The sequence below is a fragment of the Oncorhynchus mykiss genome, chromosome 5, assembly GCF_057628025.1.
Source record: "Oncorhynchus mykiss isolate SJ-2025 chromosome 5, ASM5762802v1, whole genome shotgun sequence".
Lineage (NCBI taxonomy): Eukaryota > Metazoa > Chordata > Actinopteri > Salmoniformes > Salmonidae > Oncorhynchus > Oncorhynchus mykiss.
The window spans coordinates 93,816,061-93,835,782 of record NC_143026.1 but is presented as its reverse complement, the minus strand read 5'-3'; the positions used below and the strand labels follow the sequence as shown (position 1 = coordinate 93,835,782).

General features: G+C 45.9%; 1 protein-coding gene across 8 annotated transcripts in view; it reads right to left on the bottom strand.

Moving 5' to 3' along the window:
• Positions 1-19,722, bottom strand: part of ryk (inactive tyrosine-protein kinase RYK) — a 117,704-nt gene that overhangs the window by 27,955 nt on the left and 70,027 nt on the right. For all 8 annotated transcript variants that reach the window (XR_016496376.1, XR_016496375.1, XM_090236453.1 and 5 more), the window contains 4 exons: positions 18,257-18,382; positions 12,667-12,753; positions 10,549-10,618; positions 5,195-5,327 (listed from right to left, as the gene is read on the bottom strand). Coding sequence is in view for 6 of the 8 variants with exons in the window: in XM_090236453.1 (XP_090092579.1) it covers positions 5,195-5,327; positions 10,549-10,618; positions 12,667-12,753; positions 18,257-18,382 (416 nt within the window). In the remaining 2 variants the exon portion in view is untranslated. The remainder of the gene's footprint in view (positions 1-5,194; positions 5,328-10,548; positions 10,619-12,666; positions 12,754-18,256; positions 18,383-19,722) is intronic.

The following is a 19,722-nucleotide window of genomic DNA, read 5'->3' as shown; positions in this document are numbered from 1 at the left end:
AAGGAACTCTGGCGCTTTGTCAGAGTGACCATTGGGTTCTTGGTCACCTCCCTGACCAAGACCTTTCTCCCCTGATTGATCAGTTTGGCCGGGCGGCCAGCTCTAGTCTTGGGGGTTCCAAACTTACATTTAAGAATGATGGAGGCCACTGTGTTAATGGGACCTTCGATGCTGCTGACATTTGTTGGTACACTTCCCCAGATCTGTGACTTAACACAATCTTGTCATCTCGGGAGCTCTATGGACAATTCCTTCGAACCTCATGGCTTGGTTTTTGCTCTGACATGCACTGTCAACTGTGGGACCTTATATAGACAGGTGTGTGCCTTTCTAAATCATGTCCAATCAATTGAATTTACCACAGGTGGACTCCAATCAAGTTGTAGAAACATCTCAAGGATGATCAATGGAAACAGGACTTACATGAGCTCAATTTAGAATCTCATAGCAAAGGGTCTGAATACTTATGTCAATAAGTTGGTTCTGTTTGATATATTTTCTCCCCAATTTTGATCCTTGTCTCATCGCTGAAACTCCCCAACGGGCTCAAAGGTCGAGTCACGCATTCTCTGAAACATGACCTGCCAAACAACTCTTAACACCCACCAGCTTAACCCGGAAGCACCAATGTGTCGGCCAAACCCTCCCCTAAACTGGACGATGCTGGGTCAAATTGTGCACCGCCCTACGGGACTCCTGATCATGGCCAGTATGGAACAGCCCGGGTCTTTCGCTACAGACTGGCATAACGCTAGCTACAGACTGGTATAACGCTACAGACTGGTATAAAGCTACGCTACAGACTGGCATAACGCTACAGACTGGCATAACGCTACGCTACAGACTGGCATAACGCTACGCTACAGACTGGCATTACGCTACAGACTGGCATTACGCCACGCTACAGACTGGCATTACGCCACGCTACAGACTGGCATTACGCCACGCTACAGACTGGCATTACGCCACGCTACAGACTGGCATTACGCCACGCTACAGACTGGCATTACGCCACGCTACAGACTGGCATAACGCCACGCTACAGACTGGCATTACGCCACGCTACAGACTGGCATTACGCCACGCTACAGACTGGCATTACGCTACAGACTGGCATTACGCTACGCTACGCTACAGACTGACATTACGCTACAGACTGGCATTACACTACAGACTGGCATTACGCTACGCTACAGACTGGCATTACGCTACGCTACAGACTGGCATTACGCTACAGACTGGCATTACGCTACAGACTGGCATTACGCTACAGACTGGCATTACGTTTACAGACTGGTATTACGCTTACAGACTGGTATTACGCTTACAGACTGGTATTACGCTTACAGACTGGTATTACGCTTACAGACTGGTATTACGCTTACAGACTGGTATTACGCTTACAGACTGGTATTACGCTTACAGACTGGTATTACGCTTACAGACTGGTATTACGCTTACAGACTGGTATTACGCTTACAGACTGGTATTACGCTTACAGACTGGTATTACGCTACGCTCCCTACGTGCTTTCCAGACACTTTAGGGTGCCTCCCAAACGGCAACCTAATTCCCTATAGTGTTCTGGTCTAAAGTAGTGCACTATGTAAAGGAATAGGGTGCCATAGTGTTTTGGTCTAAAGTAGTGCACTATGTAAAGGAATAGGGTGCCATAGTGTTTTGGTCTAAAGCAGTGCACTATGTAAAGGAAATAGGGTGCCATAGTGTTTTGGTCTGAAGTAGTGCACTATATAGGGAATAGGGTGCCATAGTGTTTTGGTCTGAAGTAGTGCACTATATAGGGAATAGGGTGCCATAGTGTTTTGGTCTGAAGTAGTGCACTATATAGGGAATAGGGTGCCATAGTGTTTTGGTCTAAAGTAGTGCACTATGTAAAGGAATAGGGTGCCGTAGTGTTTTGGTCTGAAGTAGTGCACTATATAGGGAATAGGGTGCCATAGTGTTTTGGTCTAAAGCAGTGCACTATATAGGGAATAGGGTGCCATTTGAGATACAACCTCAGTCGCCCTCTAAAATTACAAAAATGATTCATGTCTACATGTTTATTAAGACAGCAAGAGAAAAAAAAAAAAACCCGTTATAAGTATGTCTTTGTTAGGCCCCTACAAATCGCCTAAAGTATATTTTGAGAGGATGGATGAGAATTAAAGTGGCGGTGGTGTGTTATCCCAGAGGAAGTTCTCTTTACTGGTATTGAGCAGCAAGCTTCGTCTTGTGATGGAAAATTAGTCGGTCGTTTTTTTTCTCTTTCTGCTGCACCTTAAACAAGGCTTCTCCTTCTTATTTTAAAAGTGGTGTGTGTGTGTGTGTGTGTGTGTGTGTCTGTGTGCTTCGAGAGTCTCGGTTCAAGGCTGATTGATTGGTTGGATTTACATTACAGGCATCTCAGAGAACGCCTACGCCAAGTGGATCAAACGACCCCTGGGGTTACCCAGCACAATGAGGTGATTGTCTCTTCATGGGAAACACAGTCTCTGCCCTGAGCCACAGATTAAAGGGGAGCTTAGCAATTCGGGGGAAAAAAATCTAATTTCCCCAGAGTCAGAAGAACTCGTGGATACCATTTTAAAATGTCTCTGCGTGCAGTTTGAAGGAAGTTGCTAATTAGCATTAGCGCAAATGCTAACTAAGGTTAGCACAAAGAGCTGTTCCCATAGACGTCCAGTCATTGCGTTAGTGCTAGTTAGCATTCGGCGAAGTAGACAACAGGGCAAAAATCTTGGAAATATCCCTTTAGAAAACACTGCATTTTAAAAAAACCCTGAGAGATATTTTACAGGTCTGGGTATCGGTTGTTGTCAAACTGGTATTTAAGTGCCTATTGCTATAAAACACTATTGTTCTGTGTTAACACTATTACAGAGTTAGGGGGGACGGGGGGGACAGGTGAAATGCTAAGGCGGGAAGAGAATGTCTGAACGGTGGGTTGTAGAAGCAACATACAATCAGTTATCCATCAAGGATCCAGACTTACATCTCCCAGCCCACGATTTGGCCCCCCCCCCAAAAAAAATGTTTGCAGTCGTCACGAAAATAATTTCTAAAGTCATACAGCGATTTATTAAGACGTGTAATAGACCCCTGAGATGGTATTCAAGAAAATACATTATTTAATCGAAGCAGAAATGTATGAGTCGAGCCATTTTTATATGCAAGCTAATCCAGTGATTCTTACATAGACAATAGACTACTGTTATATTTTACTGTTGCACGAGGGCTCCAGAATGTTCTATCGTTAAATAGAGATTAAATAGGGGCGGCAGGGTAGCCTGGTGGTTTAGAGCGTTGGACTAGAAACTGAAAGGTTGCAAGACCGAATCCCCGAGCTGACAAGGTACAAAATCTGTTGTTCTGCCCCTGAACAAGGCAGTTAACCCACTGTTCCCTAGGCCGTCATTGTAGATAAGAATTTGTTCTTTACGGACTTGCCTAGTTAAATATAAAAAGCTAAAATAAAAAATGTAGCCATTTTTTTAAATTGGCTACATTTTAATGTGCACTAATATCATAGTCTACAGTGAATTCCCAATAGATTAAATTATTTTCCTCATCAATCTAAACCCAATACCCCCAGAATAACAAAGCGAAAACATATATGTTTAGACATTTTTGTATATATATATATATATAAAACTTATTTTTATACTTATTTTCCACCTTAATTTGCAAATAAATTCATTAAAAAATGCTACAATGTGATTTTCTGGATGTTTTTTTCTCATTTTGTCTGTCATAGTTGAAGTGTACCTATGATGAAAATTACAGGCCTCTCATCTTTTTAAGTGGGAGAACTTGCACAATTGGTGGCTGACTAAATACTTTTTTTGCCCCACTGTACATGACATTTGGAGTGACGTGATCATGTAGAATGTGCAGCTCGCACCGATGTGACCAGTTACATTTATTTTTTACAATTCGCTCAGCCAAGTCAAAAAGGTCACAAAATGAGACTATAAATGGTTGCAGTCTAGAGCCCTGAACATGAATAAACTGTATCAGGTTATTTCCCCCCCACAATGCAATTCTTCTATGATATCTTATCCAGAACAGATATCCTTTATGTGGACGGTAGGATGATGGTAGGATAAATGTAGGCTGAATATAGGGTGAAGGTAGGATGAGAGTAGTATGACGGGATGACGTTGGGACGACTGTAGTGCGACAGTAGGACGACGGTAGGATAATGGTAAGATGAGGTGTGGCAGGTAGCCTAGCGCTTAGAGAGGCGAGCCAGAAACCAGAGGGTTGACAGTTTGGTTCCGACAGGGGAGAGGGGGGGGGGGAGTAAACTGGCAAGCGGAGAGTTGCTGGTATCAGATTCTAGATGGCATTGCCTGCCGTTGTGCCCTTAACTCCCCACAACAGCAGCTCCCGGGTGACCCTAGAACCTCTTCAAAACATGTGTTCATTTCGGAGGGGTTGAATTAAAAGTCACATTTTGGTTGGACCTTGTGTGACCAATAAACTGATCATAAAATAATGGTAGGACTAGAGAGGGTTGGGATAATGGTAGGATAGCCGTAGACTAGAGAGAGGGTTGGGATAATGGTAGGATAGCCATAGAACAGTAGGATGACAGTAGACTAGAGAGAGGGTTGGGATAATGGTAGGACGACAGTAGAATAGAGAGAGGGTTGGGATAATGGTAGGATAGCCGTAGACTAGAGAGAGGGTTGGGATAATGGTAGGATAGCCATAGAACAGTAGGATGACAGTAGACTAGAGAGAGGGTTGGGATAATGGTAGGATAGCCATAGAACAGTAGGATGACAGTAGACTAGAGAGAGGGTTGGGATAATGGTAGGATAGCCATAGAACAGTAGGATGACAGTAGACTAGAGAGAGGGTTGGGATAATGGTAGGAGCCATAGAACAGTAGGATGACAGTAGACTAGAGAGGGTTGGGATAATGGTAGGATAGCCATAGAACAGTAGGATGACAGTAGACTAGAGAGAGGGTTGGGATAATGGTAGGATAGCCGTAGACTAGAGAGGGTTGGGATAATGGTGGATAGCCATAGAATGGTAGGATGACAGTAGACTAGAGAGAGGGTTGGGATAATGGTAGGATAGCCATAGAACGACAGTAGACTAGAGAGAGGGTTGGGATAATGGTAGGATAGCCATAGAACGGTAGGATGACAGTAGGCCGGAGCCACGGTTAGGAGCTCACCTGTGGGTTGTTGGCTTCGGCCAGCTTGCACTGTCTCAGGAACAGTTTGAGGTTACCCCAGTTCATATAGGGCAGTAGTACCATAGGCTTCTCTCCTTCCTCTGTACACACATGACTGATTGGGAGCAGGTTCCTGGAGGAGAGAGGGGGGGGGAAACATACTACATCAGTTAGCCTACCGTTTCCCCAACTCTGGTCCACAAGTACCCCCTAACAGCACACGTTTTGTTGTAACCCTGGACAGTAACACATGACTCAACTTGTCAAGAGCTTGAAGATTCGCTGACAAGTAGAATAAGGTGTCCTTGTCCAGGGCCACAACAAAACCATGTACTGGTGGGGATAGTGGAGGACCGGAGTTAGAGCTCATGCAGTGGCTTGTGAAAGTATTCACCCCCCTTGGCATTTTCCTATTTTGTTGCCTTACAGCTCTTCACCCCCCCCCCCCCCCCCAGGTTGTATCATTTGATTTAAACAACAGGCCTACCACTTTGAAGATCAAATCTTTTTTTGTGAAACAAACAAGAAATAAGACCAAAAAAAAAAGAAAACTTGAGTGTGCATAAATATTCCCCCCCCTCCCAAAGTCAATACTCTGTAGAGCCAGCTTTTGCAGCAATTACAGCTGCAAGTCTCTTTGGGTATGTCTCTATAAGCTTAGCACATCACTGGGATTTTCACCCATTCTTCAAGGCAAAACTACTCCAGCTCCTTCAAGTTGGATGGGTTCCTGCTGGTGTACAGCCATCTTTAATTCATCCCACAAATTCTCATTTGGATTGAGGTCTGGGCTTTGACTAGGCCATCCCAAGTCATTTAAAAATGTTTCCCCTTAAACCACTCGAGTGTTGCTTTAGCAGTATGCTTAGGGTCATTGTCCTGCTGGAAGAGGGTCCCCTCAACAAGGTCCCTGTATTTAGCGCCATTCATCATTCCTTCAATTCTGACCAGTTTCCCAGTCCCCTGCCTATGAAAAACATCCCCACAGCATGATGCTACCACCACCATGCTTCACTGTGGGGATGCTGTTCTCGGGGTGATGAGAGGTGTTATGTCTGGCACAAACTCAACGTTTTCCTTGATGACCAAAAAGCTCAATTTTAATCTCATCTGACCAGAGTACCTTCTTCCATATTTTTGGGGAGTCTCCCACATGCCTTTTGGCGAACACCAAACTTGTTTGCTTATTTTTTTCTTTAAATCAATGGCAATTTTCAGGCCACTCTTCTGTAAATCCCAGCTCTGTGGAGTGTATGGTTTAAAGTGGTCCTATGGACAGATACTCCAAATCTCCACTGTGGAACTTTGCAGCTCCTTCAGGGTTATCTTTGGTCTCCTCGTTGCCTCTCTGATTTATGCCCTCCTTGCCTGATCCGTGAGTTTTGGTGAGCGGCCATCTCTTGACAGGTTTGTTGTTGTGGTGCCATATTCTTTCAATTTTTAATAATGGATTTAAATGGTGCTCCGTGGGATGTTCAAAGTTTCTGATATTGTTTTATAACCCAACCATGATCTGTACTTCTCTACAACTTTGTCCCTGACCTGTTTGGAGAGCTCTTTGGTCTTCATGGTGGTGCCCCTTGCTTGGTGGTGTTGCAGACTCTGGGGTCTTTCAGAACAGGTGTGTATATACTGAGCTCATGTGACACTTAAATAAAGTCCACCTGTGTGCAATTAACTAATTATGTGACTTCTGAAGGCAATTGGTTGCATCAGATCTTATTTAGGGGCTTCATAGCAAAGTGGGTGAATACATATGCACACACTACTATTCAATTTTTAAAATTTATTTTTAAACAAGTTATTTTTTTCATTCCACTTCACCAATTTGGACTATTTTGTGTATGTCCATTACATGAAATTTAGATTACAGGTTGTAATGAAACCAAATAGGAAAAACACCAAGGGGGTGAATACTTTTGCAAGGCACTGTATCTGTGTTCGGGGAAAGAAGAGAGAGCAAGAGAACACATCAGAAATATGTTTGGAAACTTTATTCAGAGTGGAGGAGGTTCCGGACTTTCTGGAAACTCGATTTGCATTGGCTAAAGAGATTTCTACATATGTGCAGGATTTTTTTCGCCAACCTACATAGCTGCTGCTGCTCAGTGCCCCACTACCTACCTACCTACCTACCTACTGCTCAGTGTCCCGCTGCCTGCCTGCCTGCCTGCCTACCTACCTAGCTGCCTACCTACCTACCTACCTAGCTGCTGCTCAGTGTCCCGCTGCCTGCCTGCCTGCCTGCCTACCTACCTACCTACCTACCTACCTACCTACCTACCTACCTACCTACCTACCTACCTAGCTGCTGCTCAGTGCCCCACTACCTACCTACCTACCTACCTAGCTGCTGCTGCTCAGTGCCCCACTAACTACCTACCTACCTGCTGCTGCTCAGTGCCCCACTACCTACCTACCTACCTACCTACCTACCTACCTAGCTGCTGCTGCTGCTCAGTGCCCCACTACCTACCTACCTACCGCTGCTCAGTGCCCCACTACCTACCTACCTACCTACCTACCTAGCTGCTGCTGCTCAGTGCCCCACTACCTACCTACCTACCGCTGCTCAGTGCCCCACTACCTACCTACCTACCGCTGCTCAGTGCCCCACTACCTACCTACCTACCTACCTACCTACCTACCTACCTACCTACCTACCTACCTAGCTGCTGCTCAGTGTCCCGCTGCCTGCCTGCCTGCCTACCTACCTACCTACCTACCTACCTACCTACCTACCTACCTACCTAGCTGCTGCTCAGTGTCCCGCTGCCTGCCTGCCTGCCTGCCTGCCTACCTACCTACCTACCTACCTACCTACCTACCTACCTAGCTGCTGCTGCTCAGTGCCCCACTACCTACCTACCTACCTACCTAGCTGCTGCTGCTCAGTGCCCCACTAACTACCTACCTACCTGCTGCTGCTCAGTGCCCCACTACCTACCTACCTACCTACCTACCTACCTACCTACCTACCTACCTACCTACCTACCTACCTACCTAGCTGCTGCTGCTGCTCAGTGCCCCACTACCTACCTACCTACCGCTGCTCAGTGCCCCACTACCTACCTACCTACCTACCTACCTAGCTGCTGCTGCTGCTCAGTGCCCCACTACCTACCTACCTACCGCTGCTCAGTGCCCCACTACCTACCTACCGCTGCTCAGTGCCCCACTACCTACCTACCTACCTACCTACCTACAGCTGCTCAGTGCCCCACTACCTACCTACCTACCTACCTACCTACCTACCTACCTACCGCTGCTCAGTGCCCCACTACCTACCTACCTACCTACCTAGCTGCTGCTCAGTGCCCCACTACCTACCTACCTACCTACCTACCTGCTGCTGCTCAGTGCCCCACTACCTACCTACCTACCTACCTGCTGCTGCTGCTCAGTGCCCCGCTACCTACCTACCTACCTACCTACCTGCTGCTCAGTGTCCCGCTGCCTGCCTACCTACCTACCTACCTACCTAGCTGCTGCTCAGTGCCCCACTACCTACCTACCTAGCTAGAAACACATTGAATAACAGATAGTCCTTACTGCTATTAGCCCATAGAAACACATTGGCCTTACTGCTATTAGCCCATAGAAACACATTGAATAACAGATAGTCCTTACTGCTATTAGCCAATAGAAACACATTGAATAACAGATAGTCCTTACTGCTATTAGCCCATAGAAACACATTGAATAACAGATAGTCCTTACTGCTATTAGCCCATAGAAACACATTGAATAACAGATAGTCCTTACTGCTATTAGCCCATAGAAACACATTGAATAACAGATAGTCCTTACTGCTATTAGCCCATAGAAACACATTGAATAACAGATAGGTGAGTAAACAGGTGAGTAAACAGGTGAGTAAACAGGTGAGTAAACAGGTGAGTAAACAGAAACATAATATAAAATACAAATTTTAAAAAATTTAAAAAAAAGAGGTCAAACTATCCAGTTATGTCTCATTTGGATTAAAAATCTATTTTTTACAAGAGGTACCTCAAGTCCAGTAATATATCTAGCAATATAGATACTTTATCGGTCCTTTGGTTAGAAGGTGTCTTCTACCTTTCCCAACAGATAAGACTGACACAGAACCCAATAATATGTTGAGTATTCAATCTCTACTTAGACCCCAAGGGTAAATATTATTCAACCTGTGTCTCAGCAGGGTAAAAAACAACTCCACTGAGTGGGTATATATTCTGTTGAAGATTGGTGAGGTGTTAAAACCAGTAAAGCCCATTGCGTGACAATGTGTCACACAGGAGGGAATTCTGGGAAGATTAGTTTTAGTGTTGGCCGGTAGGACGGTGGAGGCTGCCAGACAGAGGAAGGATGCATCTCGGAGAGCAGATGAAACGAGGAGAGACGTCTCTCACTGTGACCGCCTGACCTCAGGAAGGGGAAGAGGAAGGTGTGGGCCCGTGACGAACTGACACGGCATTCACAGAATTAACCACACAGTGTGCGCACACCCACCCACACATCCAGTACCACAATCACCCAGCCCCCCCCCCCAGCAGCACCAACCTCACCTCACACCTCCCCAGCACCAACCCCCCCAGCAACAACCTCATCCTCCCCTCCCAGCACCAACATCACACGATGGGCGTTCATTTTTGGTGATATTCTTATGTCTGGATAAGGCTTTAAAAACACAGGATCAAATATTGCTACGTCACATGACTGCACACAACACAGGGCCCTAGGCACAGCAGACAAAACTGTATAGACAGTTTAAGGGTTTTCACAGAATGAGGAACAACCCGTAAGACAACAGTTAGTCATCTTCAGTGTGGAGAAACCCTAGCTAAGCAAGGTGGTGCCGAGACCCTTACAACAAGTTTCCAAAGTAGTGCCGAGTTCAGGGGAGTTTGTGTTATTACACCGGTAATATATATATATATCACAGTATATCGCCACGGCCGGGGAAACACGTTCTGGTTGTACAATTTATAAATAAATTCAATAAAATTCTTCCAACTGACATCCAGGATCCAAAGCAATCGTTTTAACAGATGGTGTGTGTCTTAGTGTGGGGAAATCTAGTGGGAACCTTGTGCAAAGGTGACTCAACAGGTTTCAACTCAGTTTCCAGTTGAGGGAAATTTGATTGTTACGACCATAGAATTAGAACGATGACGGTCGTTGCGGAGCAGACGACTCAGCGCGAGTTGCATACGTGTCTCGTCATGCCATGTGGAAATAAACAAGGACGCCAGAGGCTAGCCCCTTGACTTACTGACTAACCCACAGAATTAAAAACAGAGCTCTCTGCCTGATCTCCAGTTCAGCTGGTTGCGATGTCCCCGTGATGATTTGATTGACTGATTGATTACCTGTGATGAAGTCCTCGTAGTTTACAGCTTTCTGTCAGCATCATGGTCACCTGCACCTCAGAGGCATGGTCTACAGAATGAGAGAAGTGAAAGACAAGATGCTCAACTTTAGTCTAGAAATCTAGGGATCTACACTGAAGTCTTGAAGGAGACATAACTTAAGTTGTGGAACGCAAACCATAAACACCACTCAGACTGCTTCTGCTGTATACTAACGCTCCTTGGCCATGAACATTCCTCCTGACTAACAGGGGGGGGGGGGGGGGTCTAAAAAGGTCATCTAACAGTCTAACAACCCTCTTGACCTCACACCATTCCATTTTCTGAGAACAGCCCCAGCCATGGCTTCCTGTGAGAGTTATATCTTCTCTGGTTGGAAACGCACAGACGCTAGATTGACTCTTGCCAAGCCAAGCCACACAGAGGCCCAGAACTGGCTTCTAATACTATTTAAAATATTTTGTAAAAATATTGGCTGTTTTTTTTTTGCCTCCAGTATGCCTGGGGTGTCAGATGGGTGGGGTTTGCAGTCACGTGACTATTCTATTGATTCTAATTGGCCAAACTCAATCAAACCCAGATAAAGTATTTGAAGTGATTTCTTAAACTAATTGAACCCAGGTCTACAGAGGGCCCGTGTTTAATCTGGGAGAGAGAGAGAGAGGCCTTCTGGGAAGCGGGCTTGTTTCCTGCTCTCTGGGCCTGCTGGGAGGAAGAGGAGGAGGAAGTGGAATGATGAACAAAGCAGGACCCTGGTATGGTTGGCATGGTGGTGGGCACATTGTTCATGGTCTGGAACCCACTCCACCCTGGATAAACATGGAAGTGGCTAGGGGAGCAAGAGGGCAAAGGTCAGCTGGAAGGGAGACACGAACCTGAGAACGTCTGTGGGAAGGAGAGCCATACGCTGTGGGGGTGGTAAACTAAGGGTACTCTTCCACCTGACGAGATATAAGGTCACGTGGGGCGGCAGGGTAGACCTAGTGGTTAGAGTGTTGGACCAGTAACCGAAAGGTTGCAAGTTCAAATCCCCGAGCTGACAAGGTAAAAATCTGTCGTTCTGCCCCTGAACAAGGCAGTTAACCCACTGTTCCTAGGCCGTCATTGAAAATAAGAATTTGTTCTTAGCTGACTTGCCTAGTTAAACAAAAGGTAAAAAAAGAAAAAAAATTATATGTGGTCAGAGTCCATCGAACCCAAACCCATAATCTTTGTTTAACAATTCAGTTCTAATCAGTAGGCTAACAGCCCTACTAACAACTATTTTCATATGCACAGGAAACCTAATGAGAAGTCCATATCCGTTTATTGAAACTGGTGGGAAATTAGCAGATATCAGCAATACACAGTATAAACATTAATGGACTCACTGATCGGGGTATTACGACACTTTTAGGATGTCAATAACATTGTTGAAAGGTTCTTGAAAGGTTTCAAATCCAAAAGACCCGATGAACTATATTCTCGTGTACCATTCATTTTCTGAGCACGGTACAATTGACACCAGCTTGAACTTTCGGTCACCCTTTTAACAGTGGAATTTCTCCTACGGAGGGCTTCTCGGGAGTCTGCGTGGCTTTAGTACAGAGATAAAGTAGCCATAGCAACTTGGTAGAAACAGATCGAGTGGCACTCAGTTTACTCAGGGACCTTATGCCCCCCTCATGGCACCTGACTTAAATACTGTTTGCCAAGCACTTCAGTTTCTAAACACACAGTAAGTTACCCATGAAAGGGAGATGGGGGAACATTTTTGAACTAACTTTACAGCATACATGTTTCAAACATTGTTTGTTACACTAGAGTGCAGTAGCTGAAGCAGTGACGCGGGAACCAATGGGTTGCAGACAGTCAACATGGGAACCAATGGGTTGCAGACAGTCAACATGGGAACCAATGGGTTGCAGACAGTCAACATGGGAACCAATGGGTTGCAGACAGTCAACATGGGAACCAATGGGTTGCAGACAGTCAACATGGGAACCAATGGGTTGCAGACAGTCAACATGGGAACCAATGGGTTGCAGACAGTCAACATGGGAACCAATGGGTTGCAGACAGTCAACATGGGAACGAATGGGTTGCAGACAGTCAACATGGGAACCAATGACTGCGTACCTTTCACTGTCTTCACAAAGCAACATTTCTCCTTGGCCGGGTCCTTTTCGTCCAACAGAACACCGTGGAAGATGCGGCCAAATGTTCCTGTGAAAGAAGAGCACATATTTGATTGAGGCAGAGGCAGGCCAGCGCATCTCATTGACAGACTGTCAGTGAACTGTCACCTCACAGACTGGAGGACAGAGGGTGAGTCTATGTTCATTCTTTTATCACTAATTGGAAAACATTAAAATGACACAGAACCCCAAAGAGCATTTTAGGGCTCTGTAAAACTGGTGGTCCCCAGGGCTCGCTATCGTTCTCACTACTGGTGTCCCTCAGGGCAATGTAAAACTGGTATTCCTCCAGGGCTCAGTACTAGGACCTCTCCTGTTCTCACTACCGGTGTCCCCCAGGGCTCTGTACAAGGTATTCTTTAATGACTCACTACCGGTGTCCACCAGGGCTTGGTAATAGGTCCTCACGGGTCACTTTGGTCATATCCTCACAGGCTCGCTTACCATCGCTATGCTGATGACAGTCAACCTTCTGACAAATCAGGGGACTATGACAGAGCTATTCTGACACACAGCTACAACACATGGTAAAGATAAGAGAACATGTGCGTTTCCACGCCTTTCTAATATAAGCATTGATAGCTTCAGGGACAGAGAAACCGAGCAGAGGGCAGGTAAAAATAAATTTAAGCGCATAAACCATCAAGGTAAACTGAAGAATCCAGGCCTCGAGGCCAACTTGGCCCCGTGTCTCACCAGGAGCAGCGATGACAGACAACAACAGGGTTTAACTGTCTCTTTGCTCTCTCCCTGGCTCTGTCGGGCGAGTCTGGACCTGCAGGCTCACTGAAAACCATACGGAATAGAGATCCCACTCCAAGGCTCCTTTTCTCTGCCTCCCTCACAAACACCCTGACCTCTTCCTATAGGCCCGGTGTTCCGGTAAACACTGACTGAGGTAATATTCTGCTGTAAATCTGAAGAGTTACCACATCACTTTGGCAAAAACAACTGACTCCAGTCCTCGTTGCACAAGGCAGGCACGCTGATAACGTGAGGTCTCTGGGACAGAGGGAATTGGATATCATGAGTGATCAGCAAACAACGATCCTAAAACTAAAAAAAAAGACTACAGCACCGATCATTAGGTGTACATGGAATCTACGAGCACAGTCAGAAGTACTGTTAATCAATGATAGCAACACTGTTTGTGCAGTGTGCCTGAGGGTTTTCAATATAGTCTGCAGCCGTCTGATAAAAACAATGAATAAATAATAATAAAGTCAGTAAAACAAATCATATTCACAGAAGTGAGCGATGTTTCCATCAATAAGCACTAGTTGTTATAAACACATAACACACACAGATCCTTGGGCTATGGGAGCCAGGGAGGATCAGATCAGTTTATGCTGAGGAGTAGTGTGATTTCTGCAGGCCGTTGTGTCAACATCCTCTCAGCTAGGGGCCAGACCAGAGGTGAGCTGGAGCAAGGCCAGAGCCAGACCAGGACTGGAGCTACACTGGAGCAAGGCCAGAGCCAGACCAGGACTGGAGCTACACTGGAGCCTGGCCAAGGCCAGACCAGGACTGGACCAAGGCCAGAGCCAGACCAGGACTGGAGCAAGGCCAGAGCCAGACCAGGACTGGAGCTACACTGGCGCAAGGCCAGAGCCAGACCAGGACTGGAGCTACACTGGAGCAAGGCCAGAGCCAGACCAGGACTGGAGCTACACTGGAGCCTGGCCAAGGCCAGACCAGGACTGGACCAAGGCCAGAGCCAGACCAGGACTGGAGCAAGGCCAGAGCCAGACCAGGACTGGAGCTACACTGGCGCAAGGCCAGAGCCAGACCAGGACTGGAGCTACACTGGTACACTGGAGCAAGGCCAGAGCCAGACCGGAGCTACACTGGAGCAAGGCCAGAGCCAGACCAGGACTGGAGCAAGGCCAGAGCCAGACCAGAGCTACACTGGAGCAAGGCCAGAGCCAGACCAGGACTGGAGCTACACTGGAGCAAGGCCAGAGCCAGACCAGGACTGGAGCTACACTGGAGCAAGGCCAGAGCCAGACCAGGACTGGAGCTACACTCCATATATACTGCTCAAAAAAATAAGGGGAACACTAAAATAACACATCCTAGATCTGAATGAATGAAATATTCTTATGAAATACTTTTCTCTTTACATAGTTGAATGTGCTGACAACAAAATCACACACAAATTATCAATGGTAATCAAATGTATCAACCCATGGAGTTCTAGATTTGGAGTCACACTCAAAATTAAAGTGGAAAACCACACTACAGGCTGATCCAACTTTATTGTCCTTAAAACAAGTCAAAATGAGGCTCAGTAGTGTGTGTGGCCTCCACGTGCCTGTATGACCTCCCTACAACGCCTGGGCATGCTCCTGATGAGGTGGCGGATGGTCTCCTGAGGGAACTCCTCCCAGACCTGGACTAAAGCATCCGCCAACTCCTGGACAGTCTGATGTCCCAGATGTGCTCAATTGGAATCAGGTCTGGGGAACGGGCGGGCCAGTACTGTATATAGCATCAATGCCTTCCTCTTGCAGGAACTGCTGACACACTCCAGCCACATGAGGTCTAGCATTGTCTTGCATTAGGAGGAACCCAGGACAAACAGCACCAGCATATGGTCTCACAAGGGGTCTGAGGATCTCACCTCGGTACCTAATGGCAGTCAGGCTACCTCTGGCGAGCACATGGAGGGTTGTGCGGCCCCCCCCACACCATGACTGACCCACCGCCAAACCGGTCATGCTGGAGGATGTTGCAGGCAGCTAGAACGTTCTCCACGGCGTCTCCAGACTCTGTCACATGTGCTCAGTGTGAAACTGCTTTCATCTGGTGTTCTCTGGCAAATGCCAAACGTCCTGTACGTGGACGTCGGGCCCTCATACCACCCTCATGGTGTCTGTTTCTGACCGTTTGAGCAGACACATGCACATTTGTGGCCTGCTGGAGGTCATTTTGCAGGGCTCTGGCAGTGCTCCTCCTATATAAAAAATAAACTGGTAAAATGTACGAAGTTGCTGGATATTGGTGGGAACTGCAACACGTTGTCAGACACGTTGATCCAGAGCATCCCAAACGTGATCAATGGGTGACATGTCTGGTGAGTATGCAGGCCATGGAAGAACTGGGACATTTTCAGCTTCCAGGAATTGTGCACAGATCCTTGCGACATGGGGCCGTGCATTATCATGCTGAAACATGAGGGGAACGTTTAAAGGTCTTGCGCACATCAGCTACCGAGAGCGTTATCACAGTCATCCAGAACAGCTAATGCTCGCGTGAATGCTTCAGTGTTGCTTGCCTCGAAGTGAGCATAAAAGGCATTTAGCTCGTCTGGTAGTCTCACGTCACTGGGCAGCTCGCGTTTGGGTCTCCCTTTGTAGTTCCGTAATAGTTTAACTTCTTTGGGACGGGGGGGGGCAGTATTTAGTAGCTTGGAGGAATAAGGTGCTCGTGACGATCGTTCACGTGAGAGTTACCTCACGTTCCATTGCTTTTCTACAGACAAAGGAATTCTCCGGTTGGAACATTATTGTATATTTATGGTAAAAACATCCTAAAGATTGATTCTGTACTTTGTTTGACATGTTTCTACGGACTGTAACAAAACTTTTTGGGCTTCCAACCTTTCCGCTGGACTTGCACGTGCGTCGTGAGTTTGGATTTGTTTACAAAACGCGCTAACAAAAGGAGGTGTTGGACATAAATTATGAACTTTATCGAACAAATCAAACATTTATTGTGGAACTGGGATTCCTGGGAGTGCATTCTGATGAAGATCATCAAAGGTAAGTGAATATTTATAATGCTATTTCTGACTTCTGTTGACTGCACAATATGGAGGATATCTTTTTGGCTTGTTTGGGCTCTGAGCGCCGTACTCAGATTATTGCATGGTATGCTTTTTCCGTAAAGTAAAAAAAAAAATCTGACACAGCGGTTGCATTAAGGAGAAGTTAATCTCAAGTTCCATGTATAATAGTTGTATCTCTTATCAATGTTTATAATGAGTATTTCTGTAAATTGATGTGGCTCTCTGCAAAATCACTGCATGTTTTGGAACTACTGAACATAACACGCCAAGGTAAAATGAGATTTTGGGATATAAATATGAACTTTATCTAACTAAAAAAACAGATGATTTCATGTTACACAATACATGTAAGTGTAATCTGATGAAGATCATCAAAGGTTAGTGATTAATTTAATCTATATTTCTGTTGTTTTTTGTGACTCCTCTCTTTGGCTGGAAAAATGGCTGTGTTTTTCTGTGACTTGGTGACCTAACATAATTGTTTGTGGTGCTTTCACTGTAAAGCCTTTTTGAAATCAGACACTGTGGCTGGATTAACGAGAATTATATCTTTAAAATGGTGTAAAATACTTGTATGTTTGAGGAATTTTAATTATGAGATTTTTGTTGTTTTGAATTTTGGCGCCCTGCACTTTCACTGGCTGTTGGCGGGGTGGGACGCTACAGTCCCACATTTCCCAGAGAGGTTAAGCCCTGCCACATCCGACGAGCTTCTTAGTCCTGTATTGACACTTTGTCTGTTTGATGGTTTGCCTGAGGGCATAGCGGGATTTCTAATAGGCATCTGGATTAGTGTCCCACTCCTTGAAAGCAGAAGCTCTAGCCTTTAGCTCGATGTGGATGACACCTGTAATCCATGGCTTCTGGTTGGGAAATGTACGTACGGTCACTGTGGGGACGATGTCGTCAATGCACTTATTGATGAAGCCGATGACTGAGGTGGTGACGAACGACCGCGATGAACAGCACACTGATGAACAACCGCAGCATTTCACACCTACCTACACACTGACGAATGACCACGTCGTTTCACACCTACACACTGACGAACGGCCGAGGCGTTTCACAACTACACACAGACAAACGACCACCTCGTTTCACACCTACACACTGACGAATGACCACGTTGTTCTATTGTGCAGAGTTTTGAAAGGAATGTTTTGGTCAGGATGTCACGCCTTGGTTAGTGTCAGTTGGAAGTGAGAGCTGGTCATTGGACCGTGTGTTCTGTACCATCTTTAGTTTCACAACCAGGTAACACAATAACATAAACGGAGTTGGACATTGTGTTCCGTGTTCTTTTGGTTTCACAACATGAGATAATTGCAGAAGGTCAGAAGATACTCCCCAGAAGAGAACAACTGATCTACCGGACAAGTTGGGTCACGTCGCAGCGCAGTGTGTGTCCTGTGACTGTGTATGCTATAGCTGTCAGTCAGGATACTTGTGGTGTGATGGTTTAATGCAGTTTAATCCAATAATCACAATTCAGGCTATATTCAGACTTCAGCGCCAGTCCGCTCTGGAATTCTGGGGGGAGTTTTGCGAACTGTTACAGTCGCTGGTGCAATACTCTGCGCGTTACCTTCGTGTAGGACATCCCGTAGAGTGACTCAGTGTGTGTAGGTGTGTGTGTGTGTTACCTTCGTGCAGGACGTCCTGTAGAGTGACTATCAGTGTGTGTTACCTTCATGCAGGACGTCCCGTAGAGTGACTATCAGTGTGTGTGTGTGTGTGTTACCTTCGTGCAGGACGTCCCGTAGAGTGACTCTCAGTCTGGAGATGGAGATGTCTTTGACCTTGGCTTTGGCTTCAAGCAGACTAACGCTTCTCAGGTCGTTCTTCTCAATACGCAGTGACGGGTAGCCTTGGTGGGTGGGGGAGAGAAGGAGAGGGGGACGGTGGGTAGGAGAAGAGGGAGAGGGAGACGGTGGGTAGGAGGGAGGGAGAGGGGGACGGTGGGTAGGAAGGAGGGAGAGGGGGATGGTGGGAGAGAAAGCAAGCGACGGACAAGTCAGTGTGCGTTTAAAAAGATCAGACCTCTAATACACATTCTCCTCCCTTCTAATAAAACTCTCCTAACTTTACTGTCTCATTCACCGTCGCCCTCCAAAAAACTTGAAAATATGAGAAGGAGTTTGAACCTTAGTATGATGACTTATCTGAGGCTCAAAAGGTTTATGAAAGCCATGTCGAGAACTGAATCAACATTCTTCACTTGGCAAGTTTTGTAGTTTAAAATAGTTCATTTAAAACAACCCACCAGAGATCAGGCTGATTGGGTGAATGTAATCATCTCCTCATCTCCAGTCACTTTCATAACATCGCTACAGACATGTGTTAGTGTTTGAAGCCTGTCCTACTGTTGGCAAATTTGAACATTCAATGTCAACACCCCTGTTCTAGAAACATGTATCCCCGGTGGACACGTCAGTGGAGACAGATATCACATTATAATACAGCAGCATACTGTAACACGTCAGAGGAGACAGATACCACATTATAATACAGCATACTGTAACACGTCAGTGGAGACAGATACCACTTTATAATACAGCAGCATACTGTAACACGTCAGTGGAGACAGATACCACATTATAATACAGCAGCATACTGTAACATGTCAGTGGAGACAGATACCACATAATACAGCAGCATACTGTAACACGTCAGTGGAGACAGATACCACATTATAATACAGCATCATACTGTAACACGTCAGAGGAGACAGATACCACATTATAATACAGCAGCATACTGTAACACGTCAGTGGAGACAGATACCACATTATAATACAGCAGCATACTGTAACATGTCAGAGGAGACAGATACCACATAATACAGCAGCATACTGTAACACGTCAGTGGAGACAGATACCACATTATAATACAGCAGCATACTGTAACACGTCAGTGGAGACATACCACATTATAATACAGCAGCATACTGTAACACGTCAGTGGAGACAGATACCACATTATAATAACAGCAGCATACTGTAACACGTCAGTGGAGACAGATACCACATTATAATAACAGCAGCATACTGTAACACGTCAGAGGAGACAGATACCACATTATAATAACAGCAGCATACTGTAACACGTCAGTGGAGACAGATACCACATTATAATACAGCAGCATACTGTAACACGTCAGTGGAGACAGATACCACATTATAATAACAGCAGCATACTGTAACACG